This window comes from Tyto alba, unplaced genomic scaffold (genome assembly GCF_018691265.1).
Source record: "Tyto alba isolate M040663 unplaced genomic scaffold, T.alba_DEE_v4.0 Super-Scaffold_6, whole genome shotgun sequence".
NCBI lineage: Eukaryota > Metazoa > Chordata > Aves > Strigiformes > Tytonidae > Tyto > Tyto alba.
In genome coordinates, this window is record NW_024881327.1 from 10614793 (window position 1) to 10630982 (window position 16190).

Sequence of the window (16190 nt, forward strand, 5' to 3'; positions counted from 1 at the left end):
AGGGGCGGGGCTTCGGGGCAGCCCCGCGGTGCGCGTGCTCCTGCTCCTTCCCCGCCCCTTCCCGTAGGATCAGCCAATGAGAGGCGCCGCGCCGGGAGAAGACCGGCGGGGGGGCGGACACACTCGCCTGAGAGCTGTCATGGCGGCCGCCGGGAGGGCTGGGGCCCGCTCTGCGCTTTTCCTGCTCCTCCTCTGCGCTGCCGCGGGCTCCGCGTGGTGCTGGGACCAGCAGGGTGAGACCCGAGTCGTCCCCCACCCCCCGGGAGCCGCTGGGTTAGCGCTGGCGTGGGGCGGTGGGCTGGCGGGGGGAGCGGTTCCGCTGCGCGGCCTGGGGCGGTTGTACCCTCGGAGCCGAGTGACCCCGAGTGCCCTCGGAAGGAAACGGCGAGCTCGGCCGCGTTCCCCTCAGCGCGTCCGGCGCTTCCCGGCGCCTCGCCTCTTTACGGAGCTCGCTGCCGCGCCCTTCGTGTTGTCAGCCCCCTCCCGGCAAGGGGGCCGTGGCGGCGGGGGGGGGGAGTGCATCGGGACGGACGCTGACGGTTGCCGTGCCTGTTTCAGGGAGAGTTCTGCTCAGGGAGGTGCAGGCGCTCACCCTCCGGAGAGGCGAGTACACGGCGTCCCGGCGGGCACCTGCGGTCCCTCAGCTGCAGTGCACGGGAGGCTCTGCTGGATGTTCCCGTGTCCCCGAGGTTGTTCAGTGTTACAACAGAGGCTGGGACGGCCATGATGTACAGGTAACTACTTAAAACTCGTTAAACGTCTAACAGAGTCGTCTCCTCCCAGACACGGTAACTTCTGAAGGAGAAAAGAGCAGTGGGCTCGGGTGTCAGTTCAGTTTGCTTTTTGTTAGAGGACCTGTGACAACTAAAACTTAACCTAAATACTTCCGGGGTTTGGATTTTTCAGAACTACTGTAGGTGTACCTTTGAAGGCTCTAATGTAAAAACACTGCATAGCAAACCCTCATTGGGTTTAATGAAAATGTTGCTCAAGTTTATAAAATCAAACTCGTGTAAACTCCAGAGGATGCTCTTGCTTTGATATTGCTGCGTACATTTCCAATTTTTATTGTAGTAGAAAGGGCTGTAAATATGTGCAGCACTTCATCTCTGCCTTTTAAAAATGACATTTCAGACTTAGGTGGCTTCTTCCTGCATGTCAGTGTGTCAGTACTGGTCAATAAATAGTATTTCTATTTTGTTAGCTATTACCTAGGCTTCTGCCAATAGATTGACCAGGAATCAAGGCTAAAGACAATTGTTAAAACTGCTACAGTATTATAAAAATACAGTTAAATTTGAATCAGCAGTTGGTACTGCTGTCATAAGTTATTAATTTAGAAAATAATCCTTTTTTTTCCCTCCAAAATATGTGTTGCTTGCAGTTAGAGGTGATACCTAAGTTCAAATACTTCAAAGAAATGTGAGACTGAGGCATCTGCATATATTCAACTGCAGAATCACAACCTGATTGTTAAGCATGGCTTATGAATGCCACATGATGTCTGTCCCAATTTCTTTTGATTTCTGTGTGACCACAAATGGAATCAGGTGCGCTGGGTTTCAGACTTCCATATCATGTTTTTTTAGCTGCTATCCAGTTTACATGGGACAGGCATTTGTTGAGTAACTGTTGCACAGGCTACAGGTAATTTTTAGAAGTATTCCTGTACCTAAAGAAGGGATACTTGAAAAACCTGTTCGGTGAAGAAAAACAAATTCTTCCAGAGCTACAACTCTTCTGTGTTTTGAAAGATTGGATTGTTTTAACTCTTAGGATTTTAAAAAACTTTCACTTAACTTAAAATTTCTAGACCTTTTCAAATTAAGACTGCTGATAAATTTCTTACTCTGTGGCCTTCTAGATGATCTGTTAGAACTTACAGCTTTTTCAGAGCGTATCTGAGGAAGCAGACAGGTATTTTCATCTCTGGAGCAGGAAGTTTAACTTTGTTGTGCTTATTTTTTCAGTGGCAGTGCAAAGCAGACTTGGAAAATAAGTACCGTTTCGGACGAATGGAAGTGAGCTGTGAGGGCTACGATTATCCGGATGACCCTTACATCTTAAGAGGCTCCTGTAGTTTGCTGTTCAGGCTAGAGCTGACTGAGGAAGGTGAAAGGAAAGTGAAGAACTCTGGAAGCTTTGGCTCTAGCTATTATCAGTCAAGGAAAGATTCTTCTGATTCTGGTGCTGGAGCAATTGTTATAATAGTTCTTCTGGCTCTTGCTTTTGGAGTATACAAGCTCTTCCTCAGTAACCAGCAGCCTCAGCAGAGTTTTGGTGACAGTGATGGATTCACTAGGCCTTCCTGGCAGAGTCAGCAGGCTCCTCCTCCTCCTGGTTTTAAGTCCAGCTTCACAGGTAGGGCTCTAAACGGTTTATAGTACTCAAAAGAGCAAGCAGGATTGTACTGTTTTATCTGCAGTAAGTGCAGGTGGGATGGACTTAAACCAATGCACTGGCAGTTGGCTCTGCTGAATTGGTTACAGAGCCTGCAGCCAGCTTTGCACTCTGTTCTTTGTTCAAAAGTGAAAATAAGAACTTTGTTGCCCACGGGCTTTCAGGGCGGGCTGTGCAGCAAGCTGCCCTTTGAACCTTTGAAAACCCATCTCCCCATGCTCTGCAAGCATTCTTTTCATACTCGGTGAAATAGGAGGATTGTGACAGGGAAGAATAATTTTCATAAGTAATCTGGAAGAGAGAATAGTCTCAGAGGTAGAAACAAATTTATGCGAAAGTGCTTTGAAGCTTCACAGAAGGGTCTTTCAGCCATTGGGCTACCTGACCCCCGACTTCATTCACAAAACAGTTGATGGAGTTGAGTATCATGTACCAGTCCTGTTTAACAGGTGCTTCAGCTCCCAGCAGTTGAAGAGTTTGGTTCCCAGATTAGAGAACAGTGTGAATTATCATTAGCTGTACAGCACCTGAATCTCATGTGGTGCCTTTCATCTGAAATTGGAAATTGTGTGGGCAGTGACAAGACAGCTTCTAAGAAAAGATGCACTTTTCTTTTTTCCCAGAAAACTGATGACTCTTGTCACTTAATAAATGGTCTGTCATAGTGTCTAAGGGAAATAAACATGTTTCATCTCGTGTCTAATTCATTTAACCCTGTGAGATGCTCACAACACTGGAACTCAAATTACGTTCTGACAAATTGTGTAATCTCCATCTGTTGTTTTGGGGGTTTTTTTGTGAGATGGAGAAGGGGGTTCTAGTAAGTAAATAAATAGCAAGGATTAAATTTACTTAGTCAAAAGCTTATATTTTAGTAATGTTTGTTAATGCTTTCTTGCAGGTTTGCTCAAGCTGCTTGGCCAACAGAGGGTGCCAGTATAACACTTTTGGATATCCATGTGCAGGGCATGTGCAACAAACTTTTGGACATACCTGCAGCAGAAAATTAAAGGGATTCTGCTTCTGTGTTACTAGTGGCTTTGCAAATTGGCTTCCATGTAGTTATTTCAGACTTCAGACAGTCTGTCTATGCTGCATGAGCATCTGTGACCTTGTGTGGGCATGCCACTTGCCACCGGCATTACTGTGGTACTTACAAAGAGCCCTGGTCATAAAACAGAGCTCTGTCATACTGGTTACAGACAAAACAGAGTGAAGAATTTTTTTTTCTGTTCTGTTTCTTGTCAGTTAATTGCACCATTGCATTTTTTCATTGCAGGAGTCTGAAATCTAGCAAGAGCAGTGCCTTAAATGTTTTCTTGATGATCACTGAAAACTAAGACACTTAAAATGCATATTAGGCTTAACTTACGGCATTTTTAATTACAAGCATCAATAATTTCTCCTTAGATTTCAAAGAGAGTAAGGAGAAAAAACTCTTGAATGTGGGGCCCATTTAAAAATATTAAAAATACTAAGTGTTATGCTACTGCATGCATTTAGTGTCTGCCTTAAATTTTAGCAGCGGAGCAAAAGCACCTCTCTGTATGTCCAAGTGTTCCAGTAATGTATTAGTCTTTGAAAATCTGGATGGTAATGAAAAGCAACGTTGTTAACTTATTGCTGTTAATATTTAATTTGCCTCATTTTAAATCTCCTTAACATGCAGAATGTGTCCCATGAAACTTGTTTAGCTAGCCTATCTTAATTAAATTCTAGTTTTTCTGTTAGTGGCTTGACATGATCCTTAATGTTTAGTCTAGATACTTCAACAAAAAAATGACTCAGTTTTCTGAGTTAGTGTTCAGCCATGGTGCTTTTGAACAAATGAATTGGTTCATCTTCCTGATTAACATTGTTTTTGCAGTAAATTAAGTACTTTTTTTTTTTGTTCCAAATCAGCATAGTTTAATGGATATATCATCCCAATGAGAGTTTATCTTTCTCCCAGTGCATTCAAAATGAAGTTTTACATCAGATCCAATGTAGATTTAAACTGATTATTTAATTTATTTTATTTTCCATTACTTCAAACAATCCATACCAATTTGAAGATAAACTAGGCCCTGTATAACTTCTGCATACAAAAATCTCTGGCCCGCTTGTTTAGGTGGGCCTATTTCAGGGAGACTCTAGTGTTATCTTTAGTCCTTGCCTTTTACACTCCCTTATGTGTTAAATCTGTGGTTGAGCTTTTTCTTGCATCCGTGTTTTTCTCTACACCAGAAAATTAATCTCCTTTGGTTTTGCATTTTCTGGTTTTATTTCTAAATGGAAGACATTTGGTTCAGAGTCAGAACCTCATCTTACGCAGGTCACACACAAAAGAATCTCTGACTCTCCTCCCCCCACAACCCACTTGATATGCTTGCAGTTTCGTCAAGGTATTTGTCAAGCGTGGTGATTCATGCATAATAAATTTTGCAATGTGACTGCAGTTAGCATGTCTTTTGATAACAAATACCAGACTAGGATTACCAGAAACAATACAAAGTAATGTTAGCCGTTAGACTGAGCCACTGTTACTCAAAATGTGCAGCTGTTCTGAGTGAGATTAGAAGCTGTCTGTCTTAGTGGTTAGTTCACTGTTTGGTCTTATGCACTTTGTCTGTTTCTGCGTCTGCTTCTGGCCTGGTGTGTGACCTTGAGCAGATTATTCTTTCTTCCTTTCCTTTTCTATTTTTAAACTGACTTGTCTGTCTATAAAGAGGCAGGGACTCTTTGCCATGCTTTGCAAACATCAAGGCTGTGAGATTCAGTGGAAGCTAATTTTTGATGTAGAACTCTTTACATTAATGTTTGTTTCTATGGGCTTTTTTCCTGCTCTCTGAGCTGAGAGACCTTTCAGGTTAGGCTCGATCAAGAAGCTACTGGAATCGTGATGAGTTTATTGTCTAACTTTCCATTATCTTCAACAGGGGAAGGTCTTGTTGCAACAGCTGGCCTGAGGATTAGGTGCCACTAACTGATATGTTTTCCATTTTTATTTTGTTTAAGAGAACAGCTTTGGGACTCATTCCCATCACGGAACCAGTTCAGGACCAGGGTTTTGGACTGGATTAGGAACAGGAGGCTTGCTAGGCTACTTGGCTGGCAGTCACAGGTAAAATAAACATGCTATCAGGTTTTAAGTATTTCAGCTTTTAGCAGGTATGCTGTATACGATGTTTATGTTGTTTCTAAGACTTTCAAGCCTGTATCATTCAAGCTATAAAACTCTACCTCTAGAACAATTTTGAGGAGCAATCTATAGCTCCAGCAGCAGAGACATTTTAAACATATTTCTGGGGAAGAAGAATTGGGAGCACTGAGGTACTTCATTATGCTTTAGCTGATTACTCTGATGTGGTATGATGGCCTGCAAATTTAAAATGAGTGTTTAATCAATTATCTACAGACTGCCTTAAAACATGGACAATAATATTAAGTATAAAACCATCTGTAGATAGGTCTCTTGTATTGTTGTCATCTCTCCTAATGTCAGTCTGGATGGCAGCAGCTCTTCTGTGATACATGGTGTGGTCAGATTAAACAGTCCTTAATCTACAGTCACCTAATGGCCCATAAATGGAAATGCAAAAAGTGTGGTTTTCCAAAGGACTTGTAAGTCATATGTAAGTTGCATTTTGGAAAAACATAGCACAAATGGCTTTCAAAAGCAGTTTCAGTGCTGGAGTAAACATCTGCTGGTCATATTTGCTAAACACTTTCAGACATTTAAAATCCATCATTTTTAGATAAATAGTTTAAGGGGAGCAATTGCTGTCATTTTAGGCTTTAGTAAGGAACATATGTGGCTCTTGCAGGAAATCTTTCAAGCCCAGGCAGTTTCCTCTATCAGATAACTGTATGTGTACCATGTCTAATCCTGCAGGAATGCAGTAATACAACAGATTTAATATAACCCATTATCTTTTCTTATATTGAAAGTTTGGGAGTAAGATTGTGTGGATAGCAGTGTGTTAAAGCATCTTCCTTCATTGTAATGTTTTTTTTTTTCATAATGACAGAAGCCATATCAAGATTCCCTGTTTAAGGAAGTAAAAGCATAGGACATGAGAATTTCTAAAATGTCCAATGTGCAGTATTGATCTCAGAGTCAAATAAGATGAAACTGGAACAGTGATACCATCAACAGTAGAAATTGTTTATAAATTCACTTTGTATAGAGCTTTAGAGGTTGAAAGGTCATATCTTGATTTTTATGATCTTAAAGGTCTTTTCCAACCAAAATGATTCTATGAGTCTGTGATCTTGTCTTATATTAACCTCACTAAGAATTCTTAAAAGGTAGAATGTGTTAAAGGCTTTATTTATATATTTCAACAGCAGGAAATTCTATATCCATAGAAGCAAATAGTTTAAATGGGTAAAACAGAGGTCATGATATGTTCATCTTACTGAAACAGCCTTTTCAAAACAAACAGGGATGTTTTCTTTGGTCTTACATGGCTGGGATGTAGGTGTTGCCAAAATGCACTCAAGCTGCAGATGTCAAATCTACTTTCTTGTCTGACAGCATCTAAGGTCAGAATTTCAGAGGAAAAAACTTCCTCATCTGCAATTGTTCGAATTGCTTATCCTGAAGAATGAGGCTTAACTTCCTTTTGAAAATCTACGGATGTTATTGTGACAACACAATATCTTTGCCCTTAACACATTAATTACATTAAATAGGGAGATACTCCCTGCTTACAGTTTTCCCTCTGAGATGCGACCCCCCCCTTGTTTTTGGAATGGCAACTTCTTAATTTTTCATAAGGTCACTAATGAAGCACCTTCCTTCTGTTCTCTCATCAGAGCACAGCCACAGTCCCCATATTACAGGATGTGGACAGATCCCGCAGCTGCACCTCCAATGAATGGGCAGTCAACCAATTCCACACAAGGCAGCAGCTCAGGAACAAGAACTGCTTCTGGTAAGCCAAAAGACCTTCTAGTCTCCTCTAGCTTGGGAGACTTTGACCTGTCAAATAAACAGGTATTAGTTGGGGTTCAGCAAGTGTTCTTTCTTTTATTTTACCAATTAGTACAGGTGGTGATGTAACAGTGTCCCTTATTTATGTTTCCTGTGCAAGTAGGGCAGTTTTGTGGGATCTGAAGCGGCCTGCAGTGAGCATGGCATAGGTATTGGCTTTGTCTTCATCTGCAAGGTGCATTAGTTTGAAGGCTTTCCCCTTTGTGCACTACACATGCCCTTCTCTAGCAAACATTTACAAACATGATTTCTTTGTAGAAAGAAGGTTGTCTAATCTGCAAGAATAGAATATTTTTCAGGCCAGTCAGCCCACAGTTGTTTGCTGCTCTACTTTATGTGAATATGTTTAACTCCTCTCACTTGCCACCTTTAGCCATTTTAGAACTAGAGAGCCCAGGGGAAAGGGTATGGTGGAGCTGATCCTGTTTTTTTTCTTTGCAGGCTTTGGGGGTACAAAACGAAGATGAACTCCTTGACATTATTACATCTGAGTGATTGAACTAAATCTTCCCTTATACTAATACCCTTTTTATTAGTAGTAGGCTTCAGAAATGGATATCAGAAGATATGGAAAGGACTAGGCAAAGAATTCCTCTCTTTCTCTGGAAATGTGGAATTTCAGTCTTGTTTCATGTATCACAGGTGTTGGAACATCTGTTATTTCAAAACAACAGTTTATCATAAGATACAAAATAAACATATCCAAGTTAAGAAGAATGATATTTCAGTGCCTATGTATCTGTCTATACTTGAGGGATTATGGCAATGGTAGCCTTACCAGATTTTCAAAGCAAGTAGTTTACTTGTGTTCTGGGCTTAATTTCATTTAATCCAGAATTTCAGAGTTTTTTCTTTTTCTTGGTGGTCCTGCATCTGAAAGGCCTAGTGTATAATCCACCTGATATCTAAGGGTTGTTGCTCTTTGAAGCTACTTTTGTTTGTCTTTGTAAAATTCATGTGAACATTACTGTATGTGCAGTCAACTACTCAGATGAGTGTTTGGGTTCTTCCTTAGTGGAAAAGAGCAAAACTATATCTATAGGGACAGACTAATATAATGTTTGTATCTGTGCTATGTGACTGCTGGAGCCAAAATTTGCAGATTTGAGGATGTTGTATGTTTTAGGGCTTATCTAAGTAGCTGTGCAAACCTGGGGGATTTTGTGTATAAATTATGAAAAAAATAACCTGAAAAGAGACAAGATTGTCCTTCTCAAATTTGGACCTTCTTCTGGAAATCTGAGGTAATTTCAATTCATGTGGCTACAGGGACTTTGCCCACACTGAGGGTCCAGACTTTTCTTTTTATGGTGGATGTTAGCAATTAAGTGAAAACTTCTGATATGAGTGGTCTGGCCTGTTAGATGACCTGTCCAGGACACAGTAAACCAAAGGTGCTTGTTGCAAAAGGGAAGGGAGCATTCTTAATCCAAAGGTGGTAGTATCTCTGAAACATAGCAGGCCTTGAGACTAATCAAAGAAGGAAAATTAAATGTTTAATGGGATGTAAACTTTCCAAATGTGCTTTTTAAAAACAAAATGCTGTCAGAGTGGGACGCAGAGAGGCCTTGCTTCGTTCTGTGGTGATAATTTGGGACTCTGAGAAGTGTCATATAGTTCTTATGTGATTGACTGTGCCAGGGGAGAGGCATTACTGGAAAAAAACAGATAAATTTCTCAGGATTAGCGGGAGAAGGCAGAAGGTGAGTGAAAAATGGGCTGCCTGACCACCAGGTCTTCTCCCAAGGCCTCCTAACAGAGCTTAGAAGTGTGTGTGTGTGTGTGTGTGTGTGTGCACACGGCATGTCTATGCTGGCAGCAGTCTGTGAAACATGGCTTTCATTCTTGTGAAAATACTGTGTCTGGGAATTGATGTAAACTATTACAGCAAAAGCAAAGCTCTGTTTTGCTGATACAAGCTGCATCTCCACAAGGAGATTTAGCAGGTATGGTTAGTCTGGGAAAGTGACTTAACTGTTACTCTTCAAAAAGCAACTATGTCCATTCATGAGTACAGAAATATTTGGCTCAGATAATACCAGAGTTCAATGTCTGGCTTCAGCAAGAAAAAAAAAAAAAAGAAAAATCTTTTAAGAAGTCAACGGAAGCTATGAAAGTGTAGAGCTTGCAGTGAAAAAGTGGGAATCGTGATAAAATTGATAACTTAGAGATAAAATAGTGGTTTGTTGCTCAGAGCTGATTGAGGATTGGGGGAAAATATCTTAATTACAGCCTGCTCTATCAGCCTAGAAGGGGAAATGTCAAAGATCTTACTGCTGGCCTATTAGAAAGTTTTACCTTTTTTGAGGAAACTTACATGATGAATCTTATCCTTTTGACCAAATATAGCAAAATAATTATTTTAAATGTGGAGTTTTTATGTATTTGTATTCAGGTTGAAACTGAAGTCAATACTCTCTTTGCCAACTAATTATAGAACAATGAAACTGGATTTTTGTTAACTGGGTAGTTTGGAGCTGAAGTTTGCTCTCAAGTTATGATGTCTTACGAAATGCTTTAGACATTGTTTTTATTTGTATGTATAGTTTCTGCATGAAATGTGATTTAATGCATAAACTTGATGAATTACCATGGTTTCTGAATCTGTTCACAGGATATTTTTGCCCTTCTCTGATAAAGTAATGAAATAAAGAAATAATTGAAGTTAATAAGGAGTATTTTTGTCTTTAAAGCACTATCTTGAGGCCTGCAGGGTTGGCAGTGTCTGTTTTTCAGGGTTGGTTATGTTTCATCATCCACCTCCCAGGTGGTGTACTAACATCCTTTACCTCCAGACACAGAGGTGGTAAACTGTACATTGTTTCAACAAAATAAATCAATACTAGGAATAGAGTTATTGTATTGATTAGATTTTCCCAATAACAAAATACTGAAGCACATAAGGAAATTAAGGATTTCTTGTAAATCAAGGTTTAGCATCTGAGTGTGTAGAAAAGCTTCATCATGTTGGTGAGTTCTTGGTTTTACACGGTGATTAGCTGAACCTTTCAAAAGAAGTTATGATCACTGTTGCTGTTCCCAGTTGTGGATATAGCAGAACTCTACCCTGGGATAGCAGCTGATGGATCTGCTTCTTATACTGAGAATGCATCACTGCTGAACAGAGACGGTACTAAAGCAGAGTTAAACAGAGGCCTGCAAATTCTGATACCAGTTTCCTTGATCACAGGTCAAGGATGTTGGTGAGGCTCCTGAATGAAAAGAACTTGTGGAAGGCAGCTTAGAGCTCTGCTTGTGAGACACTTGGAGCTTCTTTCCTGAACATCTGATCTGGAAGGCCTTAGTCTTCTTTCTGCTCCTGGCCAGGGTTTTGGCAGCATCTTCACAGCAACTTCGTAATTGCAAGGTGTACGTAAATGATTAAACTGTTAAATGCTGTTGTAGGACAGTTGCAGTTCTTGGCACCTGAGACTAGTTCTGCTCATACTCTGACAGGTCTTGCATCCTCACACAAAACTAAAGCTCATTACAGGAATAAAACTCCTGGTTTTACAGCTGACTTCCCCTGAAGCATGTGATGAAAGACAAAGATGCACAGAGATAAGCTTTCTCTATGCCACTCTGTCTTGTGACTCAACTCCCAGGTCAGATGTTAGCTAGTTCTGCTGACTGTCATGCTATGCAACTTGCTCTTTTCTCTGGGTGCAAGGTGTGTGTTAGACTTATCAGGAAGGCGAGATTGTATGTTGTTGGGTTTTGTTTTAAATAATAAAAAAAAAACACCTTCCATGATCATCTCTTTACATCACTAAGTTCCAAAATGAACTTTTGGAAAGCCAGGTGGCAGGATTTCCAGCAGTAGGCGTTGTTGCACATAGAAATTGCAGGAATAAAAAAATCTCAGAGATGCAATCTATACTAATAGACAATGTTTTCTCATGCTGTGTCTAATGAGACATTGTCCAGGTCCCTTGTTCTCCTTCCATACCTGTTGGGGCAGTTCAGGGTTAGGTGCTGCTTTGGAGAGGCTCCATATCCCTCAGCATATTTTGCTAAAACCTTCCTCTACAGCTGATTCTCTCGCTTTCCCAGTGTTGTGTCTAACTACAGTAGTTTTTACTTTCTGATGCCTCTGTTTCTACTGCAGCTGTGTTTTGCCAGTGCTAATGAAAATAATAAGCAGACTCCCTTTATGTGTCCAGTATTTCTTATCTCCCACTGTCTTCTGTCTTAGTTCCCTCTTCCTGCTGAGTGTCAATGTTTCTTCAATAAGGAAGTGACAAGCACTTGCAAAAAGTACATTTTGCTAGGAATGGCTGGAGTGTATTGAGATGTAGTCAAGGGAGCAAACTGTCGGGCTGCAAATGGACCTTTGTAGGCAGTATGTCTGTGAAAATAACTTTTTTCAGCCTTTGTCAGAGAAGCATTTTTGTCAAGGATCCAGTATTGGCAGCTGGTGGCTGGAACAGATTAAGGACTGGTAAACTGGTGGTATGGGGAAGACCTGAAAACGTCCTCTCCATCCTACCTTAGGAATGACTAAGACTTGTATAACCAGGAAGCTGGCCTAGGATGTGCTAGCTCAGCCACTCCACAGGCATGCCATTGCAAACCCTGTAGGTAGATGTGTGTTTACAGATATCAGATGCTTCTGAAAATGCCACAGTGCTAGTGCCAAGCACAAGAAAGGGGATTTGGCCCTGTATCCATGTTCCTGTCGCACTGCAGCATGTCTTAGAATGAACAGAGAAGGCCAGAAATAGAGCAGCAAGCAAGCGTGATGAAGGGTAGCGAGTTTACACCTGCACTAGCCAAAGCCAGGCTTGCCGGTGGAGCCTTTGCTCTGGTATGTCCTGTCTGCTCACTCTTCTCACACAACAGCAGGAAATACTAGGCAGCTGTAATAGCAGTTGTAACAGTATTATTTTCCTGGGCTTGAAAGTTTCATCCTGCATCCCTAAAGAAGTCCTAAGGGCAATTATCAGTGCTGTGTGTTGACACCTCTTGCTCTGAGGACCATCTGAGCCATAGCCCAGTTCAGTCTTCAAACTATCCACTCCGAAGCATGGTGGAGACAAATGACCCTCTGCTTAACGACCAGGTTCTCTCTGAGTTACTGTAAAGGGAATTTTGCTCATTTACCAGATTTGCCTTGACTTCCCTGGCACTGATGCTCCTGTGCAGTCTTTGCTCTACACCTGTATTTGTATGTCATTTCAGAGGATCCCCTGAGACTTGGCCTCCTGACCACAGCTGAGGTCCTGGCCCCTGATAGTCGTCTTCTACAGGCCTCCCGTGCCCTTGTAAATCAGCATGTGGGGATGCATTTACTGAGACAGAACTGAAGTTACCAGCAATCTGAAAATCTCTTGCTGCTGATGAGTAATGGGAGTTATTCATCTCACAGTCAGCTCCTGTAGTCATTTTCATGTCATTTAGCGGCTGTAAATGCATTGCATCTTCTTTAATGGACAGAAAACAATTATGGTTGAGGAAAAAATAAAGAGAAAAAAGGCATAATGAACATAGAGAAAATACTGAGGTGGAGCAACTTTGCAGCTGACCTTCACACTGGGAATACTTTATCAACATTCTTTTTCCAGGAGGAGGAGTATTACTTTATTGCTGTGGATTTGAATAATACCACCAGTGCTTTCTGAACCACTGCAAGAGTGGGAGACTTAGAACTGTAACAGGTTTGATATTCGATAAAGGCAGACCTGTTTGGGGCTCTTTGTAGTTTGATACACGGCTTGCAAAGAATCAGTAGCAGTAACAAGTGAAATTAGATCACTGCAAAAATTTATGTGGTCGCAGCATAGATAGAAACAAGCTGATCTGCGCTGCTTCTGAAATTGAGGTAAAAATCAAGCTCAAAGTAGGCTGAAACAGCTCAGAAAGTGGTTCCTGTCTTTGCTTTCAAGTCAAGGAGATCCTGTTCAGCACAAATTGTCATCTGCTGCTGACACCTACTGTCAGCAGCGAAGTGTTCTTTTCCTTATGTAGGCAAATCCCGTGTCTTCATCCTGACTATTAGAAACCCAGCCAGCCCCCCTGGGTCACAGTGCAGTGTGATTGTCTTGGCAAGCTTGGCTAGTTAATTCTACATGTGCTCCTTCATAACAGGTGAAAGGATTTATTTTCTTTTTAACAAGGAGCTGGGGATTAGGCTGTAACTAAGTGAATGTGTATAGAACTGAAACAGTGCAAACATAAGTGATGAGAGGAAGACCATGCTTGAATCGAGTAATTCCAGTTTTACCCAAGATACTAATACATTCCCTTTAGCTTAGCTGATGCAGCTGCCAAAGAGAAATTAGGGTTTGGACAGACACTGACTTTTCCGTTGCAAAGCTGCTTTGGGCATAACTGAAAAAACAGAACTTTCTGCAGCAGCTGAGAGAGAAACACCACATGAACCATCTCCAACAGCGTTCAGCCTGAGAAGAGCAGGGGAGAGCAAGGAGTCCCAGACAGGAACCGGTGCGTGTTTCCAGCCTGAACATGCTACCGAGGCATCTGTTCCTCTCCAGTCTTTGTTTGCTCAAGCACCTGAGAGGCCTTATGGAACAACGAGTGCTACCACTTAGCCTCAGCTTGGCGGACCTCCAAGCCAAGAGGCTGTGGGCGAGGGAAGATTGTGTTTGATGACCTTTGGACAGCATGTCAGGAGAGGCCCGGGAAGACAGCTGAGCTGCAGGAATGTTTCATGCCCTGGAATGACAAATGAAGCAAGGGCAAGGAACGGTCAGCAGCAGAGACCTTTGAAAAACGATGTAGGATGCTCTGGTGGAGCCAGTCGACACACTGGAGGCTGTTCTTGTGCTCTGTGCACACTAACGGAGCCGCATCCTCCAGTGTGCACGTGGGTTGTAGGGAGAGCATATACATTCAGCTGCTGGGTCAGGCCATCCCTGCTGTTCTCTTCCTCTCTTTCCAAATGTATGGCCTAACCATACATTTTCACAGTCTTGCCAGCTCAGAGATACATGCACCTCAAAATACAGGCCTTCTGTTTGGTTTATGAAACTCCTCACCACAGGACATGGTAAGGGCCAAAACCAAACATGAGATGGAAAGGATTAGGTGATTTCTCAGAAAGTAAACACAGCAGTGACTGAGCCATTATGTGACTTCTGGCTCAGAAATCCCCAGACCTTGAATTCCAGCAGCAGAAGGTGTTAATGGCCTCTGTGGGAGTCAGGGTATAGGGCTGAACAGAGCTTTTCTCTGAGGCAGTATGACAGCTTCTGTATCCATATCTGCTAGGATGAGTCTCCTGGCACAGCTTCCTAGTACAGAAAGGTAATGCTAGCTGAAAAGCACTTTTCCTAGTACAGCTTACTGAAATTCTGCAATCACCATACCTGTAATTGCACTAAAGCTTTTGCTGGTATAGGTGGAAGGAGAGAAGAGTACAGGTATTCTTCATTCCTATCCCAGTATACATTCCTGGCAGAAAATATATATGTAGACCAAACATATTAATAATAAAGTTACAATACTTGGCACCCCTTTATTCAGCATCTCTGTTAAACCAATGATTTGAATAAGAAATTACCCTTGTCGCATTCAGGCACCTTCACACTTTGCAGACAAGACAAGTGTTAATTTTTCAATGTACCAGATGCAGGCAGGTAACATTATTACCCATCTTCCAGGGAAGTTTGTGCATGAAACATTAATGTTAAGATTTCAATGATGAAATAAAATCCACATTCTTTCATCTCAATAAGTGGTTTGATTTCTCGCTGAAAGTAGGAGAAAAGGCATAGTCAACATTTTGGACAACAATGCCATTTTTACCGAAGCTCCTAATTAAATAGAAAATCAATTATGAAATATTTCATTTGTGTGTCAAGAGATGAAGTTGTAGTCTGTGCTATATTACAGCGGTCACATAACATCTAGAAGATTGATCTTAAGCTCTCATGGATCTTAGCAAATAAAATCTCAATGCACTGGTCTGTGTTTCCGGCCGAGATGTGGATGTTAGAGGAGCGTCTTCTAGCCATAGCAGTCTATTTTTTAAGCCATGTGAGAATGGTAAGGAGAAGAAATACCTTTTATTAGCATGAAACAGAGCTTGCATTTTGCTTTCTCCGATATTTTCCTTCGATGAGCTTTTTCAGTTTGTCTCCAGCGGTGTACCATGTTACTGAAGCCCACTGAATTCAGACGACAACTGCATCTGTCCCAGAGGAGATCTACGTGCAGGCTGGCAAGGGCAGAGTTAACAGGACTGGCATGATTTTCCTATCCTGCAGTAGTGCCTCAGGGCCCCAGCCCAAACTGGGAGAGGAAACCAATTGTACTGGGCACTGTAGCCCCCCCGGTAAGGCACAATCCCAGTCCTGCTGGGCCCCCAGACAAAAGGCTGGGGGCAGGGATCACCCTGCAGGGATGGGTGGGATGCGGTTTTTCCGGTTCCTTTCTTACCTTCTGGGCAGAGTTTTGTTAGTCCGAGATGAGCCGCTGAGATACTCGAAAGAAAAGAGTGAAAAGGGAGACATTTGTAATTGGGGTTTGAGGCTGAACTGCCCATCTAGGTCAATCCATGAAGCAGCAGCCGTTACCCAGAACTATCAGCTTGGGGCTTTTTTCTTTTTCTGACTTCCTATTCAGGAAAAAAAAAAAAAAAAGACAATAGAAAAGTAATTTTCTCCGCACAGAGCACTGAATTTTCCATATTTAAAAGAAAAGTTAGGCCTTGCTTAAATCTGGGCATCAGCCAGTATTGTACTGGTGCGGCCGCATCAGTGAAACCTCTCCTGAAACTGTGCTGCCACCCCACAACTTACTCTGGGAACAGAAAGGCAAAAAAACACCCTCGGGGGCTTTGTCCTGTCAG

General features: G+C 42.0%; 1 protein-coding gene across 2 annotated transcripts; it reads left to right on the plus strand.

The window, feature by feature from the left end:
- Positions 1-80: 80 nt before the first annotated feature.
- On the plus strand, positions 81-10047 carry SARAF (store-operated calcium entry associated regulatory factor). Of its 2 annotated transcripts, XM_042808241.1 has the most exons (7): positions 81-233; positions 559-734; positions 1971-2361; positions 3820-3822; positions 5398-5503; positions 7201-7319; positions 7820-10047. In XM_042808241.1, the coding sequence occupies exons 1-7, from the start codon at positions 140-142 to the stop codon at positions 7843-7845; spliced, it is 915 nt and encodes a 304-aa protein (XP_042664175.1). In that variant the 5' UTR covers positions 81-139; the 3' UTR covers positions 7846-10047. The 2 variants fall into 2 exon arrangements, with proteins under 2 accessions (XP_042664175.1, XP_032839219.2); XM_032983328.2 differs by lacking the exon at positions 3820-3822 and having other exon boundaries at positions 82-233.
- The last annotated feature ends 6143 nt before the right edge of the window (positions 10048-16190 follow it).